Source organism: Carassius auratus, chromosome 31, assembly GCF_003368295.1.
Source record: "Carassius auratus strain Wakin chromosome 31, ASM336829v1, whole genome shotgun sequence".
Taxonomy (NCBI): Eukaryota; Metazoa; Chordata; class Actinopteri; order Cypriniformes; family Cyprinidae; genus Carassius; species Carassius auratus.
In genome coordinates, this window is record NC_039273.1 from 16,823,673 (window position 1) to 16,842,983 (window position 19,311).

General features: G+C 40.6%; 1 protein-coding gene across 1 annotated transcript; it reads left to right on the top strand.

Annotated features, from left to right (window-relative positions):
- Nucleotides 1-5,729: 5,729 nt before the first annotated feature.
- Nucleotides 5,730-12,665, top strand: LOC113051198 (septin-9-like). Its single transcript, XM_026214772.1, has 4 exons — nt 5,730-5,889; nt 8,603-8,867; nt 9,728-10,102; nt 12,542-12,665. The coding sequence occupies exons 1-4, from the start codon at nt 5,790-5,792 to the stop codon at nt 12,663-12,665; spliced, it is 864 nt and encodes a 287-aa protein (XP_026070557.1). The 5' UTR covers nt 5,730-5,789.
- Nucleotides 12,666-19,311: the final 6,646 nt, after the last annotated feature.

Sequence of the window (19,311 nt, forward strand, 5' to 3'; positions counted from 1 at the left end):
AAAACATAAGCCCTATAGAGAACCAATTGAGTAAAAACACACTCAATATAAAGAGTTATAGAGTTCCATATAAAAAGTTACATCTTTGTATTTGTTCATAACTACTACAACAATATAACATTTTCATTATTTATTATTATTTTTTTTTATAAGGAGCTGTTTTTGTTTTATACAGTATACTGCTAAGAAAACACCATATAAGATGGGTAAAGAATAGCTCCATCAGTTCAATGTAAAAAAAAATAAAATTTGTAATTGTTAATTTTAATAAATAAAACATTTTTAAAAAATCAAGGAAATTTATCTGCCAATTTTTTCTTTTTGCTGTATCTAATAGGTACCGAACTGTACCGAACCGAACCGTGACACCAGTGTATCGTATTGAACCGAACCGTGAATTTTGTGAACCGTTACACCCCTAATATATATGTGTGTGTGTGTGTGTGTGTGTGCGTGCGTGTGTGTGTGTATATGTAAACTTGTTACATGTACTGCGGTAGGCTAACCAAGACTTTAAAGACTTTTAATATTATTGCTCTTTTGTTGGTTTGATTGCTGTTGTCTAGCACAAAAGATGGAGAAAGTCCCGAGTGTGGTCTTCCAGGCAAACAGGGTAAAGAAAAATGCTGCGAATAATTAAACTGTATTCAGTCAGGTGTTCTGTTACGAATGGGTGCTAGACTTATTGCAGAAAGACAATGAATTTACAGGCACACACACTTTGGTTAGATAAACCACAGAATACATGAATATTGGGTAACATACACATAGTTGTACGACATCAGAACAGAACTAAACAGGAAGAATACATACACAGGAACTAATGAAATAATTAACAGTACAGATGAATGAAATCGATAGTTAGGTGAATGATTAATGAAATCAGTAATTGGAACCAAAACAAATTAAACATCATATGGATTTTGAAGATTTGGACTAAAGCACACAAATAAAATTTATTACTTTTTTATATTTATTTTATATAGCATTTTGGTATTTAGCTCATTCTACAGGAACGTCCACTTTTGGTATGGAGAAATGTCTTAAAATGTATTTATTTTTCTAACACTTAAACTTAGACCACGTTATTGGATTACCTTTTGACTTTATAAATACATATAAATGACAGCTTAATTGCTTTTCTTTTTAGCTTTTTTGTGCAATTATTTCATGACCACATGTACCATTTTGGACACTGGTGTTACCTAAAAGATTTAATTAAATATTTTTTCCCCTATTTTTTTTTTCTCGTTCACTCTGGACTTTCTCTGTATCTCTGACATGTAGTCAACAATACGGTAACAGTAACACAGCACAGTAACACCAGTGACACACTGAATCACCAGTGACATACATAAGAGCCGATATACTGACCTTTACTAGTGTCATCCATAAGGAAGTTAACACCAGTGACAATTTTCATGAAAAATGCATTTTACAAAATGTCTGCTGTAAGGTATCAAACCATACGTTGTCAATGTCAATCATGGTATAATCACTAAATAAAATTAAGTAGTTTAATCCATTTTTATTATAGTTTTTATTACAGCTTTGGCCTATTCTGAGAAAATAATAGTTACCGTAGATAATGGTTAAACAATTACAGAAAATGTTATTGATATTATACCTCAGAATAGTTATAATGATTGATTGATTGATTGCTTGCTGTTGATTACAGTAGTCCAAATTATGATACATGACAGTCACAGTCCTCTCTGGCAGGATATAATAGTTTAGTGCCAGGAGCAGGGCATGATTAAAGTTGTTAAACGCTGAAAACAATATCGATCCACTCCATGAGGGTGCGCATTTCATATTCAAAACATTCATCACTGGCAACACGGCATGTCACAATCTATGACAAAACTGGCTAGAGCCAATGACCATTTGATATCGCTACCGTAAAACTTATTGTAAGACTTCCTAATGACAAATTTGTTAATTGTTACTATAGCTACGGATAAATTGGAAAGGAAAAAAAAAAGATCTTGGCCACACACCTCCCAACCAACATCGGCCCACATATGTGACCAATCACGGAAAGTAGGGACACAAGTCGGTTCTGGTGCATTTTGAGTTATTCACAGATTCTGAAAGTGTTGTCTCCAAGCTTTCCAACGATGTGTAACACATGGAAATCTGATAATATTTGGAGAAGTTGTGGCCATTTGAAGGTAGGCACTCAAAAAAACTCAAAAAGCAGGAAATAGCCTCTGAAGATTTGCAGTTCTCACTGCTGCGAGTGACAATGGGGCTCATTTACATCTCATTTAGATAAGCCATACCCCCTGCATAGCAACGACAGACACAACGGGAAAAAGCGGACCGCATACTACTAATAATAAAGGAGAATGTGCATTGTAAATATCAGTAATTTATCTTTTTTGACTTTTATAAAAATGATTTAGAGGCTGAAATATGTGAGTTTAATCTTTTTATAAAAAATCTTAATGTTATTATTTTAATGTTTATGTAGACGAAAAGTACATATTGATACTAATTTTATTTGCTGGTTTTCTACATAAAACATGGTGAATTTATTTAATTGTGTTGCATTAGGACTTTTTTAACAGGATTCTGTGATAACCGATGAGCTAGCTAATAACAATAGGTAGATATGGGAAGGTCTAAACATGGACTAAACATGAGATAACTTGTGTTCTTAGAATGAACACAAAACGACAAACTTTGATGTTTATGGAAACTCACCCCATAAGAAACGATATAGCCTCTGATATCTCCAACTCGTCTGACACCAGTCCAATACATTCTTCCTCATCATCATCTTCGCTCAGTTGTAGATTAGGGATATTACAGTCTTATTATGCCGCTTTCATCGTCGCTCAGATCGTCTTCAGAATCAGTGAGCGCTTGTCGTTTGTCGAAGAAGGACTTCGAAACATTTTCGGTGTAACGGCCATGGTTCAGCTCGTCTGCGTTCATCTTTGCGGCGTCCATCTTCAGCCGGCCAGAGCGCTGCATATTAAGTAGCCACGCTTCCCTCGGAGGGCGAGGGCAATAACAAAAGAAACAAAAGCCGGCTTATCCAGTATGGAAATACAGACAGACAATGAAACTACTGCGTGCTAGAATCTCCGACAAACAACCTAATTTCAACCTCAAAATGTAAGCTTTTAAATATACCAATACTGCTATCTCAAACACGGAGAGGCTTCTTAGTGATATCAACTAACAGATTCTGCAAAAAAACGAAAATCACCAATTTTGAAAAAAAAAAACGCTTCTTTCTCATTTTGCTCGAAAGTTGTGCGGCCGACTTCTGTCACTGGTTTCCGTGACGGGTCACATATTGTTTGCCGTGGTCCACACGCGGTTGCACTTTATTTTACAGTAAGTGTACTAACATGTACTTATAGTGTACTTACAGTGTATTTATCTAAAAAAAGTTCTGGTAATACAAGGTAACTACATGGGGTAGGGGTAGGGTTAGGGGTAGGTTCAGGGTTAGTACCTAGTTATTACATAGTTATTGTAATTACTATAATAAGTACATAGTATGTTGTGCTATCTATATAGTGCTACCATCCACGCTGTGCCATCATTGCAACACATGGCCCAGCTCTGGCTGAATGGGTACATGCCATTGCTGACAGGAGGCCAGCAGTGAGGCCACATTTGGGCCAAGACCGTTTGCTATGTGGGTAGTGCTGTACGGTTTGTCCAAAAATCTGACTCACTTTTTTTTTGGGGGGGGGGATTCTGGTAGTTTCACAGTTCATTAAATTTTTCCCTGACTGTGTGTATTAATAATGATCCAAACATGCTGCATTCAAAACTACATTAAAGGGGTCATATGATGTTGCTAAAAAGGCAACATTATTTTGTGTACTTAGTGTAAAGAAATGTGTTTATGCAGTTAAATGCTAAAAAACACATTATTTTCCGCTTACTGTACATTATTGTTGCTCCTCTATGCCCCGCCTGAAATGCGACGGTTTTTACAGAGCTCATCATTCTGAAAAGCAAAGTGTGCTCTGATTGGGCAGCTATCCCATGCATTGTGATTGGCCGGATGCCTCAAGTGTGTGACAGAAATGTTATGCCCTTACCATATTGTGATGGCGTGTCCTGGTACGACGAGATAAAACCAATAAAACCCATTACACATGAGGCATTAGTTGCACTCAGTGGGGACACAATTATTACACTGATTATAATGACTTATACTGCGTTTTAGTTCATCGCATTGCACCGTGCCGCACAAACATAAACACAAGCCACTATTCTATACTGCTCAAAAATCATGTTTGAATCATTAGTTGCAAATTCTATAAATATGAAAACGTACTTACAGACTGTGAGTCAGAACAGCAGGCATTGTAGGCTAACCTCCCAGGTTCAGGAAACAGTCCTTAGTAAAACGCGCTGCACACACTTGAATATTTTGTTGAACTGTTCTGGAACAGTGTAGTAAATACAACTTAATCACTGATTTCTAGTTGTGTCCTCTTTTGAAAGACCAAACAAAGTAGTTTCGCTTTCACAACGAAATACATTGTCTCCACGACAATACTACAAAGAGAGTCAAAGTAACGCCTTCTTTCTTTGCGTAAACATTTGGGCAGTGTTATGCAAATCTTTTCAACAAACATTCCCAAAACCTGTTGCGATTAGGGCCACAACATCACCTCCATTCAAAATGTAAAACTAACACTCTGCGAATAGCATCCCGTGTCTCCATGTCCACTGTCGTTTTCGATTTCCCTAACCTAAACTATGATCTTACTTTCGGTGCTTAGCGTCTATGTCACGGCTCTCAGCCCGCCCTCTGTTTCGTTGATTGGCCGGCTGTTTTGAGGCTGGAGGAAAACTGAGAGATAGGTCGCTATCTCAGACTGAGTACAGAAGCGAACTGAAATTGAGCATAAGTACAAAAAAATGGTTGTAATTTGTTCAACCCTTTGAAAAGTCTGTACTTTAATTTAATCTTGATTGTCTCATTTTAATTCTATTCTGGTGGCATACAGAGGCAAAATTATGAAAATTCTTTCAGAGTCCAAATATATACGGACTTAACTGTAAATTGATGTCAGATGCTGTCAGAATGAGTCAACACAGCAGATAAAAGCATGCTTCACAAAACATTAATTGATAAACTGGAGTTATGTGTATTACTTGTGGATTAATGTGATGCTCTTATCAGCTGTTGGAACTCTCATTCTGACTGCACCCATTTACTGGAGATCGACTGGTGAGCAATGCAGAGCAAAAGCAATGTAATGCTAAATTTCTTTAAATCTGAAGATACAAAGAAGAAACACATCTCCACATCTTGGATGGACTAGGAGTGAGTATAATTTATTTAATTTGTGTCATCTTGAATCTAAATGGAAATAGCTCAGTTAATTTTACATTGTAACTTTAAGTCTTGTAATGCATAGAACTATTAACTGGATTTAGCAATTCACATTCTACATCAAATGCAGTGATTTAAGTTTCCTGTCACTTTCTTTCATAGTGAGGGCACCAGGCTGTTTACGTATAGTCACATGGCTTATCTTAAAGACAAAATAAAGCTTCAGTGTCAAAAGAGGTCAAAAGAATGATGAAAGAAGATTGAATAAAACCATACGATCAGCACATGTCAGTGAAGTTCCATTGTTCCATTGATACATTTGTCAGTGACACACCTTGAGCAATTTTAAGATCAGTATTGGGGAAGAAAAAAAGAAAGAAAAAAAGAAGGGGAAAAGCAAGGAGAACAAAGTGACTGAACAGAGAGGGGGGGCCTAGAGGGAGAGAGTGACTAAACTCTCTGAAAAAGCAAAATGGGAAGTCTGCAAATAAAAGGAGAGGAGAAGAAATGCTACAAACCACATGTTGCTGTTTGGAGCCATAATCCAGCTATGCTGCGAGACAGAATCACTGGTAAGTAAATATTTCTCTCTCTCTGTCTCTTTTAGTTTAAAAGACAGCTCAGAATGATAACAGTCATAAATAATCTGATAAATTGTCCATTACTCAATTGTTGCTATTGTTTTTTTTTTTTGTTTTTTGTTTTTTTAGAGAAATGGATAGAAAGTACTGTGTATGTAATTTCCACTTTCTGTAGGTAGGTCAGGTGGCGATCAGGCACAGTTAGGTGTGACACTCAGTACTCAGTTCCTGTGTTTTGTTGTCTGTTGAGTTTGGATCAAAAATAACTTTTTTGAAGTAGGTACAATACAGTAGTTGGTCTGAATAAACTGTATTTATGTCTATCTTATCTATTCTCAAAAAAAAAAAAAAATCTTCCAAAATGGAAGTTTTCCAAGTTACAAAGTGCAAAAATCATTATGTTTGATCTACTGTATGTGGTCTGTGCTTTTAATTTTTAAGGAAGACAAATGACCAAGGGTGCGATTATATCAGTGAGGAAGTGGAACCTCTTTTTGGTTTCTACTATGTAACTGGTTTCTAACACTTTTAACCAGCATTTCAAGTTTTCTTTTTTTTTTTTTTTTTTTTTTTAAGTTATATATAATTAAAAGCATCTCACAGGGGAAACAAAATAGAAATATACTTACTGAATGTGGACAACTCCCTGTAGTGAATTTATTAAGTTAATAGAGTATGTGTGTATGAGTGACAATGAGAAGTCTGCAGAATCTCCCATAAGGATTGTGTTTGTATCACACCGTAGAGCAGCTATACAAGGAGGGGTTTGCTTTGTGGCATGACTCAAAACTTTGGAGCTCCTGTAACATCAGCTGTTTTGGTTGGCAATGCCACATGCCTTACATACACCCTGATATAATATATTGTTTTTAATTTATTCATCCATTCGTTTTGCAGACCATATTGCTCAGTCTTTGTATTGTAGATCAGAATTTCATAATGTGCTTTATATGTCACATCATGGACTGATATTGTAGAACTGTATTGAATTTTAGTTGCAGTTTAACAGGTGACCACTGAGGGGCATTGGAGTTTTTCTGCATCAGAATATTATACATACTGTAGATTCAAATATTAAACTTCTGTTTGTGGTAAAAATTATGTTAAAGGACTGGTTGGAGTCTGTGAAAGTGTCAGGGCATTCGTCTTTGTGTTGAAAGCTGTTTGTATTTGTATAAAGCTGACTGTATTGTGTTGAAGTGTGTGTGTCTGTTAGGGCTAGGAAAAGATTTCTGAACTGCAAATTCAGCTTCATTGAGGAAGTTCTGGGCAGAGCTACTTCCTAGTTATCCGTATTCATTGGTTTGCACATGTTCCCATGGTGATTAACACACCAGATTGTTTCAAAAGTAATATGGCAGAGAATCCTAAACTTTTTGGCCCTTATGTCTCCTCTCAGAGCTCAAACTCAACATTATGTCAACACATTGGTATAGGTAAGATAACAAACACAAAGAGAGAAACAATGAACACGTGTTACATGAAGCTTACACTCAGGATTCTATTGTGGAAGCAGAGAGGGTAATTTGGAGATTTTGAATTATATTAAAATGCAGTTTTCTGAACATTAGTGCACTTTTTTGAACCACTTAAAAAGGACTTAAATACATAGGTAATATTGAATAACACAGTTATTCAGCGTACTTAACAGTTTACTTACTATATTTATTTGTAAATGCTAAACATGGACAAAGTTTAAAAAATTTAGTTGTATGTTTGAAGGAGTATTTCTGTTCCAAAAATACTTCTTCCGGTTTGTCACAAGTTTCGGAAAGTTTTTTTTCGAGTATGGCTCTGTGTGACGTTAGATGGAGCGGAATTTCCTTATATGGGTCCTAAGGGCACGTCTGCCGGAAGAGCGCGTGCTCCCATATAGCAGAGCACTGAGAGGCTGAGCACAGATATTCAGTGATCAGAGCGAGAGCGTCGCGAAAAGTCACAAAAGAAGTGTGTTTTTGGTTGCCAGGGCAAGACAACCCTGCACAGATTACCAAAAAAAAAAAAAAACAGCATTAAGGGACCAGTGGATGGAGTTGTGCAAGTTTTTGTGTTTGTTCCCTGCATTTCGAAGATGCTTGTTTTACAAACAAGGCCCAGTTTGACGCCGGATTTGCACATCGTTTATTTCTTAAGGATAATGCAGTCCCAATGAAAAAGGGTCACAATCGTGTGTTGGAACCGCATGTGGTGAGTAAAACTGCTTCAAATATCTCTGCCTCCTTGTTAGTGCGTCCCCTCCCATGCCGGAGACCCGGGTTCGAGCCCCGCTCAGAGCGAGTCTTTGCTGCTGCTGCTCTCGTTCAGTTTCAGCCTCGGGATCTGATTTTGGATCATAAATAAACGGCTGAATCTGACTGTAAGCCATGGATTGTTTTGGATGATGGTTTTTCCCTCACGGTAATGTCACAGTTTCCACATGCTCTCAATGCAAAAGCCTACTGGCGCTCGTGATTCTTTAGCTCCGCCCACACGTCATAGTCTGAATTCCCTCAGTCTTCCATTACTTTGCTAATATTATAAAATATAATTGTTAGGTTTAGTTCAACTGAATGGCTTTTTTTTGTATTATTTATATTTCAATCCCCAAATCTTTCTCTGGAATTTTGATGGCTAGATCTACATGTGTTAACTAAAGGAGATAAATCTAGAAATTTAAATGTAAAATTCCAAGCTGAAGGATTTCTAATTTGTCCTTTTTCTCCAGCCCTGAAACGCTCATTTGAAGTGGAAGATGTGGACTCCTCCTCACACTCTTCATTACCTCACACACGACAAGCACCATCCAATGTCCAGCGTTTGGCAATGTCCCAGGCTAGCAGATGGTATTATGAGCTGGGCTCCAATGGTACAAAGCCCCCTGACACCTCAAAGCCCAAAGCTCGAACCCCTGAACCTCTGTCACGTAGAACAGGGCTAGGCTTTGACATCTCATCCAACAACAATGGCAAAGCTATTGAAGGCTCTCCCAGGTATACACTTAAACATGTATAGTTGCAATGTTCATGTCACCGTCAGTTATTACATTTTACTGGCAAAACAAAAATTGTCTTGTGTGGTTGGCAGTATCAGCTGTATGGTCTTGCTGTAAGCACTTTTGGTAAAAGTGAGAGATAAAAAAAAAACAGCTTTGTTGTTCACAAACAGAATAAAATAAGACTAGTCTCTAGCCTCTTAGCAGACTGATTTCAATATTGCTCAAAATTCTGAGAGTGAAAATGCATTGGTCTTGAAAGTCCAGGTACTCCAATCTTCTCAGGATTTACAGCAAAACCTGAGTTTCATTCAGTATGAGAGTTAGATCTGTTTAGTTGGCTTGAAATATGCATTATACAGCAGTCAGTTTATTTTTGTGTGTCACTGAATGTTGTACTCAACTAATTTGTTCAACACTGATTCATTTAGGAACAACCACTGATGTGTGTTACTCAGAGACATGTCATGTTTTTGATTCTGCTTTGTTTTTGTTCAAAATAATATTTGTCAATGGAGCAAAAATCTGAAAAGTAACTGGTAATACTGTGTTGAACAAGGATCTCAATCTTTCATATATAAATATATATATATAATTGCAATACTTCTGAATTCACAACATGGTTTTAGAAATCAGAAATAAGTTTGTTTTTGTTCAGCCAACAAGAATAATATTTGACTAGCAGATTTATGCCAACAGAGAAAAAGTGATACAAACAGCATTCACTGCTGTTATATGAAATATAAGCACTTTGACTAATCTGAAGAACTAACAGTTGTATAATGCATATTAGTCCTAGCTTGTGTAATGGATGAAATGCAACCAAAATAAACAAAATAAAATGTTACTGTGTCCTAGTCCTGTCATGGCTCGGTTTGGGCTGAGGAGGCCAGATATCTTGAGCCACGGAAAGACCCCTGAAACGCAGAAGCACTCAGTCACCTTCAACAAGACACTGGAGACCATTGACCCCATTAAAAATGGAGCATCTATCACCATTCACCATGCTAGTGCTAAACTCCCAGAGACCACCGTCAGGAAAAGTGAGCCACCAAGCCCTGCAGATGGATCAGCAAGAAAGCCTGAAATCAGTGTCACAAAATCATCAGACACTAAAGGTCATGACAGTCTTCAGCATCCACCAGTTACAAGAAGGTGTCCATCACCTAATCATGTTGGACGGAAATCCCCTTGTTCTAATGGGCATAGTAAGTACAATCCACTTAAACAGATGTATTTCTCCAAGAATAGAAGAATGAAGCTCTTAAAAAACAATCTGTTCAGTTGTCTTCTGATTTTCTTTTCTTTTTTTAATTCAAATTCAATGTCTTTTAAAACAGTCATGGAGCACATTTGTTATTTAGTGGTCTTTTTTTGTTTTTGGTGGTCTGTCCTGAGGTGCCCGGGTCTGTGGTTGGATCTCATCCCGCTTAAGCTGAGCTCCAAGCTTTTCTGTTTTGTGTTTTATATCAGCTGGGCACTAAACTTAAACTGAATCTGACATGCTGAACGAGCCGTTGAGTTTTGTCCCTTACGGTCCATGAGTGGAAGAAAGCTGCAAGGCAGTGACAGGTTTCTTACTCTTACAAAGGATTTGAGGTAGAAGAGAATTGTGCTGAATTTTAAGGAAAGTGATCATATTTAAGTCAGTGCAGCGGTGTATCTGCAAACTTGAATGGTAACTGTAGTTGAAACTATACATAAAAAATATGATAATAATTAAAAACATCCAGAGGCTGTTTACGCCAGACTTCATTTAAAGTTTAAAAATGTTATGATTACATACTTACTTACTACTTGCATACAAAAGTACCTAATTTCCCAATCATAGAAAACATCATTCCCTATGATGTATAAGCCTGTTTCCTCATTGTGGACCTAGAAAGGTCCAAATTTACTGGTATTACTATCCTTGTGGAGTCATTTTGTCCCCAAAACATATAGAATAACTAACACACACACACAAACACATATATACACACACACGCACACACATTTGATTAAAGAAAAATAATAATAAATATATAAAAATAATAATAATAATAATATGCATTCCATGTAAAACAAATGAGACCTTATTGTAAAATATTACCAAACAGTGTTACTTGTACCCCTGGTTTCACAGACAAGGCTTAAGCCTAGCCCCAAAATAAAATGTAAATCTGAGCCATTTCAACTGAAAGAAAATTGCAATGACTGATCTTTAAAAATATCAGTGCTTTTGTTTTGTCTCAAGACGCACACCAGTAATATTTTTAAGGCATGTTAATGAAATTACTTATTAATGATTACTTAAATGTCCTTATCGAACTATGATCATGGCTTAGTCTAAGCCATGTCTGTGAAACCAGGCCATTAGTTCTCAAATCCTTTACTAGCACCAACATTAAAGGGGGGGGGGGGGGGGGGGTGAAATGCTATTTCATGCATACTGAGTTTTTTATACTGTTAAAGAGTTGGATTCCCATGCTAAACATGGACAAAGTTTCAAAAATTAAGTTGTACGTTTGAAGGAGTATTTCTGTTCCAAAAATACTCCTTCCGGTTTGTCACAATTTTCGGAAAGTTTTTTTTCGAGTATGGCTCTGTGTGACGTTAGATGGAGCGGAATTTCCTTATATGGGTCCTAGGTGACGTCTGCCGGAAGAGCGCGCGCTCCCGTATAGCAGAGCACTGAGAGCAGAGGCATTCAGTGATCAGAGCGAGAGCGTCGCGAAATGTCACAAAAGAAGTGTTTTTTGGTTGCCAGGGGGCAAAACAACCCTGCACAGATTACCAAAAAAAAAAAACAGCATTAAGGGACCAGTGGATGGAGTTTATTTTTACAGAGCATCAACGGAGTTGTGCAAGTGTTTGTGTTTGTTCCCTGCATTTCGAAGATGCTTGTTTTACAAACATGGCCCAGTTTGACGACAGATTTGCGTATCGTTTATTTCTTAAGGATGATGCAATCCCAACGAAAAAGGGCCACGATCGTGTGTTGGAACCGCAGGCGGTGAGTAAAACTGCTTAAAATATCTCTGCCTCCTTGTTAGTGCATCCCCTCCCATGCCGGAGACCGGGGTTCAAGCCCCGCTCGGAGCGAGTCTTTGCTGCTGCTGCTCTCGTTCAGTTTCAGCATCGGGATCTGATTCTGGATCATAAATATACGCTGAATCTGACTGTTAGCCATGGTTTGTTTTGGTTGTTTTTTTCCTCACGGTGTCACAGCTTCCAAACGCTCTCAACGCAAAAGCCTACTCGTGCTTGTGATTCTTTAGCTCCGCTCACACGTCACGCGTCCAGTCGGTCGTGTTTTTCCGGGAAAAATCGGTACAGACTATCTTTCTCTTATGAATATAATAAAATTAAAGACTTTTTGGAGTTATGAAGGATGCAGTACTACTCTATAGGTACTCAAGATTAACAGGATATTGAGTGAAAACGAGCATTTCACCCCCCCGCCCCTTTAAGAACAAAGTTTTCTCATAAAATCTCATTCCAGCATTAGTGAATGCAAACTTGACTAAATAAACTCATTAATCAATAATAAATTATAATAAAAAAAGAACTCCAAATGAACTTGCTGGGAAGTGGTCTATGTCAATGTAACAGAAGCTCTCCATTGATAGTAAATGTCTTGAAGCTGCACACCATCTTTTCACAGTCTGTGTGAGTGGAAATGTTCCTTAGGGGCAAGAAAGTCAGTATCTGCAAAATGCTGCGAGATGTTTCTTTAGATTTCCTACAAACACCTGAATTCCTGAATGCACCAACTCTACTGAAACTGAGCTTGGCTCGCAGACTGACGATATGACGATTTAAAAAATGACCATATCGCCCAACACTGGCCTATAATATCAACCAAATGGTATTTTGAATGCAAATTAATTTTGTTTACATTTGCTAACCTTAGGCTAATGCACTTGCATTTGTGTTTAAGTAACTTAGAACAACATAATGATTTTCAAAGTATTATGTACACAGATGTAAACTACAGTACCATATACAAATTCGGTCCCCTCATACATGACACTTTTGTCAGGAATATGCAGGATTTAGTTGCAGGTAACAAAAGGTTTTAGCCCTCACTGGGCAAACAGGAAAAACAAAACAATGATCACTCCACAGGCAAAAGAAACCTCTCAGCAGGGAGACCGGTCCAAGCGTCTTCTGTGACGCAATGTCAAGTCACATCAACCAGAGCGTCATTGGGGACGCAAAGTCAGAGTCACACTGAACTGAGAGTCCTTGGGACACAACGTCGAAGGCCCACCAAACTCCCTGAATGAGAGGATATGTGCAGAGGCGAGATGGAGTCAAGTCTTGGAGGATCCCAACAGAAAAGCGATGTAAGGACCGGAGGCAGAACCAGTCTAGTCTGACAGGAAGAGAGGGAACAGTTCCAGACAAAAAACAAAATTCAAAAAACACTTGGAGCCTAAAACAACATAACAAGGCAGGACTAGGCAAACCAGACAAGACGGTCACCAGCGAAGCATTAAACAATTACAATGGTCTGACAAAAGACAGAGCATGAGAGTAACTAAAAGAGGAGAGCTAATGAGGAAAGAGTGGCTACAGGTGTGACAAAACACAGAGAAATAAGGGTAATGAGTGGGAGGGGGAATAAATAACACTTGACAGCAGAACATATGAGCTGCCAAAACAAAAGCCATGTGTTCTGAGTCTAGGCACACAGACAACAAGACAAAAACACAGCAACTCAGACCTAAGTCATGACAGTATCCCCCCCTCCAGCAGCGCCACCAGGCGCAACCAGGAGGGGCTCACCTCGTCACCGGTGGAAGTCCTCAATCAGAGTATGGTCCAGAATATCTCGAGCCAGAATCCAACTCCTCTCCTCAGGACCATAGCCGTCCCAGTCCACTAGATACTGAAAACCCCGACCACGGCGTCTAACATCCAAAAGCTTTCTCACAGTGTAAACTGACGTACCATCCACTAGATGAAGAGGGGGAGGGGGTATAGGGGAAGAGACAACAGGATTAAGGGGGGACCTAAACACAGGCTTAACCCTGGACACGTGAAAGACAGGGTGAACCCGACCAAGCGTGGGAGGAAGCTTGAGCCGCACTGCCACCGGACTCAGAACCTTGGTGATGCGACATGGCCCAATAAACCTGGGTGCCAGCTTACGAGAAGGCACCCGGAGAGGCAGGTCCTTGGTCGAAAGCCATACCTTCTGACTGCAAACGTACTGGGGAGCCGGAGTCCGGTGACGGTCAGCCGCCATTTTGATCCGTCTGGAAGCCCAGCCCAAGGCCTCCTCAGTCCTCCTACAGGTGCACCGACACCTACGGACAAAGGCCAAGGCAGACGGGACCGCGGCTTTGGGTTCCTGTGCAGGGAAAAGGGGTGGTTGATAACTGACAGAACATTGAAAATGAGACATACCCACTAGACACCACCGGGAGGGAATTGTGGGCATATTCAACCCACGACAACTGCTGTCTCCAGGAGCTCGGACTCTGTGATGCTAGACAGCAGAGAGCACGCTCGAGATCCTGCTTGGCTCGCTCGGCCGGCCCATTGGTCTGGGAGTGGAAACCTGAAGACAGACTCATAGAGGCCCCGATCTGTCTACAGAACTCTCTCCAAAACCGGGAGACGAATTGTGGTCCTCTGTCGGAGACCACATGCATCCGGAAGACATGGTCCACGACCACCTGAGCAGTCTCCTTGGCGGAGGGGAGTTTGGGTAAGGGGATAAAATGGGCCGCCTTGGAGAAGCGGTCCACCACCGTCAGATTAACGGTGTTACCTCTCGGCGGGCGAAGGCCAGTGACGAAATCAAGGGCCAGATGTGACCATGGACGAGAGGGAATGGGTAGATGCTGTAACATACCAACAGGAGACTGGTTAGAAGTCTTATTCTGAGCACAAACGGAGCAAGCCAACACAAACTGCCTGACATCTTGGACCATGGATGACCACCAAAATCGCTGACGGAGGACAGCCAGCAATCTCTGAACCCCTGGATGACAGGCAACTCTGGACTCATGACCCCACCGAAGGACCTCAGGACGCAGTGCAGCCGGTACAAACAAACGGCCCCCCTGGACACCCCCTTGGGACCTCACCCTCGCGCATGACCTCCCTTACCCGTCGCTCGACTTTCCAAGAAAGGGACCCCACCACCACCTCTCTGGAGAGAATGGTACTGGGACTCACCTCCTCCCCGGGATTCTCGAAACAAACGAGAAAGGTTTAACATTCTGGGATCCTGGCCGATACTAGAGGGAGAAATTAAACCGCCCAAAAAAAAGTGCCCAGCGGGCCTGGCGAGCATTGAACCTCCTGGCCGAACAGATATACTCTAAATTCTTGTGATCCGTCCAGACCAAGAAAGGCAACTCTGCGCCCTCCAACCAGTGGCGCCACTCCCCCAAGGCCAGCCTTACTGCCAGCAGCTCCCTGTTACCTATGTCATTGTTTCGCTCGGCCGGGCTCAGACGGTGAGAAAAGAAGGCGCAAGGATGAACCTTCCCATCCTTTGGGGACCACTGGGACAGGACCGTGCCTACCCCGTCATCAGAAGCATCCATCTCAACAATGAATTGCCGTTCCGGATCTGGGAGACAAAGAACAGGAGCAGAGATGAAACGGGACTTGAGAGCACCAAAGGCCTCCTGAGCTTGTACATTTCCAAACGAACGATACCTTAGGTGAGGTGAGTGCAGTTAAGGGTGCAGCAACCAGGCTAAAGTTCCTGATGAATCGCCTATAGAAGTTGGCGAACTGCTGCAACACCTTCCGTGAGTCAGGGGTTGGCCACTCGGCCACGGCCCTTACCTTAGCGGGATCGGCCTTGATCTCCTCCGTCGAGATAATATGCCCCAAGTACAAAACCGACTTGGCATGGAACACGCACTTCTCCGCCTTGACGTACAGCTGGTTCTCCAGCAGCCATTGTAGCACCTGACGGACATGTTTAGTGTGGACCTGCAATGAGGGAGAGAAGATACGAATATCATCAAGGTACACAAAGACAAATCTGTTCACCATGTCTCTCAACACGTCGTTCACCAGGGCCTGGAAGACAGCTGGGGGATTAGTAAGCCCAAAGCGTAGGAACCCGTATTCAAAGTGTCCTGTCGGGGTGTTAAATGCTGTCTTCCACTCATCCCCCTCATGTATATGGATCAAGTGGTAGGCATTACGGAGGTCTAGCTTGGTAAAGACCTTGGCTCCCTTTAAAAAACTCAAAGGCTGACGATATCAAAGGCAGAGGATACCTGTTTCTTACAGTGATGTCATTGAGGCCACAGTAGTCAATGCAGGGTCACAGGGAGCCATCCTTCTTCTTAAAAAAGAAGAACCCAGCCCCAGCAGGTGAGGAAGAGGGCCAGATGAGGTTGGCATTTAAGAAATCCTGAATATACTTGTCCATGACCTCTCTCTCAGGACCAGACTGGGAATACAAACGACCCTTGGGCGGAGAAGTGCCTGGGAGGAGATTGATGGCGCAGTCATACGGCTGATGAGGAGGCACGGATGTGGCCCGGGACTTGCTGAAGACCTGACAAAGATCACAGTACCCCTCCGGGACCCCGGCAAGATCACCCTCCTCAACCTGAAAAACAGAAGACACAGAGCCAGGAGACAAAGCAGAACCAAGACAAGACGCAAGACATGACTGACTCCAAGAGAACACAGAATTGCCGGACCTATCCACATGAGGGTTGTGCTGCACCAGCCATGGGTGCCCAAGAAAAGACAGGAGCACCCAGGGAATCTAGGAGTGTGATTGCCAGTGATTGCCGGATACAGTTAAACTTACAGAGGTAGTGGAATGGGTGATGGAAGAGATGAGGAGACCATTCAGGAAGCGGACAGAAATAGGAGAAGGAAGAGGAATGGTAGGAATACTCCACCGTGCCACATCAGAGGCATCCAGGGAGTTGCCTTCGGCACCAAAGTCAACCAGTGCAGAAAAGGAATGAAAGGAGTCCTTATGCTGAATAGAGACCTTTAACAGGGTACGAGAGATGGGGGAGTCTACATGAGGAGTAGCACCCACCAGGATCCCCAGGACTACTGATGGGCTCTGGCTTTTAAAGGGCACTGGATAGCTCGATGGCCTGGCTTCCCGCAGTACAGACACAGGCCCTGAATCAAACGATCTTGCTTCTCTTTAGGGGTAAGGCGAAGACGCCCAAATTGCATAGGCTCAGGGTCTGTTGATGGTGACAAGGAGGTGGAAGCACTACTAGGGGCGCCCCCCTTCAGCATCCAGGAGGACTGAGCAGCACAACGCTGATGTCGACGTTGAAGGTGCCCTTCCACACGGAGGGCCAGATCCACAAGGGTGTCTAGACTCTGAGGCAGCTCGTGAGTAACGATCTCATCCTGGATGTCGTCATCCAAACCTTCCCGAAACCTTTCATGAAAAGCTGCCTCATTCCTGTCACAGGAGGCTGCCAGAGTTCTGAACTGGATGGAGTAATCGGTGACTGAACATCTGCCCTGGCTCAAACGCGCTAACTGGGCAGCTGCCTCATCGCACTGAGAAGAGCAGTCAAACAGTTTCATCATCTCTGCTCTGAAGTCCTGGAAAGTGGCACAGAATGGAGCACGGGCATAATTTAAAAGCTTCACTCTTGGGTCGGTAACAATGAAGTAGAGCTGTGTCTTCAGCTTCACAGAGGTAACACCCAGATCACCCAACCAAAAAAGTTACACATGCACAAGATACAGGCTGTCAAAATGGTGACAAATAGTTCATCAAATAAGCGCCTCCTGCTGATGTTTTGACTGGCTCCATGCCTCATCCTGTTTGTGTGCGTGAGTGTGTGTTGACCCCATATCTTCTCAACAGCTGAAACTGAGATAGAAAGGTATTTGACCTACAAGTAGAAAAGAGATACACAGAGACAACACTAGAGACAACAAAGAGCTGCTAACATCCACATCAAACCATGCTTTCTAACTTCTACATGCAAAGCAAATTACAATTATTTTATTATAAATATTTAATCAATCTGTATATGTAGCTTCTCTAATCATTGTACAGAAAGGCATTTTTTAAAGAACAACTTACTGACCCTTACACAGGGATGATAAGTAGAATGATAAAAAAGATAAATATGTAGATAAAGTTTTAATAATAATTCTAAATCTGTGAGAAATAAATAAATAAGTCCATGCCACAGCTATAACGATAAGGAATGATATCATTAGCATTGCTAATTTGAAGTTACCAAAAATATGTATCATAATTAATGCTAAAACTCCAAATTAATTAAACTCTATTACAATAAGTTCGAAATGTATGTTGAATGCATGATTGAGTAACTCTTTTTGGATAATTCTTTCATTCTTTATGCCTAGTACATCACATATTAGAACTAAATGAAATTATTATACACTACACAAACAACAAAGGTAAATCTATCACACAATGTGGTAATTTCAAAGTTAACTATATCCTGTTAATTATATCAGTAGGACATAACAGAGAAGCATTTATCATACAACTAGACAATTTTAAGACTCGTCCCACACTTAATGCATACTAGCAGTCTCATGGCTTTTACTTATGGTAATGCTTGAATTTGACAGTCCACTTTAGACATTCTACTAACTATAAGTATATTTACAACCACGTATACTACCAGTCATTAGAGTATTAGTAGACTGTGAGCTCAATATCTACTCATTATAAATAATTTGTCATTTCTACTAACCCTAATGTTTACTCTTAACACAGCGGTTCCCAAATTGGGGTGCGCAGACTGACCACCAGGGCTGTGCGAGAGAATGATTTTGATGATGTGTGCAAGCTTGCAGGGCTATCCATCTCACAAAAAAGTGCAATAAATTATAGTATTCTTTCATATTCTTTTTATTTCTAACTGAAATTTTTATATTTTCTAATATACAGACAGGGCTTGACATTAACACCTGCCAAATGTAACATGGTCACTCCCACTTTGGAAGGTCAAATTTTATAAACAGTAACAGATCTCGCCATTAATACTTGTCTGGAATAAGTGATATTTTTTCAAGGGGCAAATGAAAGAGAATTTTACTTAAGAGACCAGACAGCTAATCTAAAGCCCTATATACAGTGAATTGTGCTACTAGAAAAGGGTGCATGCTGTTTGGGAACCACTGCCCTTACCTAGCAGTCTTCTCTATTGAAAGTTAGTTGATATAATGTTGCCAATTAATGAGAGTTAGTTGACACGTAGTTGTAAAGTTAGTAAGTAGAATTTCTAAAGAGGGCTATCGAAATAAAGTGTAACCTTTACATGAATTTGAAATGCTCTAATTGTCATTTAATTTTAAGAGTTCTCACAAGTGCTGTAATGCACATTTGATGTAAAATGGTATTCCAGGATCTATTAATTAAAGTCAAAAGCAGATGCTTAATGTACACAGCTTCAAAAAAAAAGTGAGGAAATTTGCAACAAACACACACACACACACACACACAC

Bases quoted from the DNA above. Each gene is read 5' to 3' on its own strand.
- LOC113051198 (XM_026214772.1), top strand. From the start codon at position 5,790: ATGGGAAGTCTGCAAATAAAAGGAGAGGAGAAGAAATGCTACAAACCA. The intron at 5,890-8,602 runs GTAAGTAAATAT...CTTTTTCTCCAG, and splicing joins GCTGCGAGACAGAATCACTG to CCCTGAAACGCTCATTTGAA. The intron at 10,103-12,541 runs GTATTTCTCCAA...AATGTTCCTTAG, and splicing joins TACAATCCACTTAAACAGAT to GGGCAAGAAAGTCAGTATCT.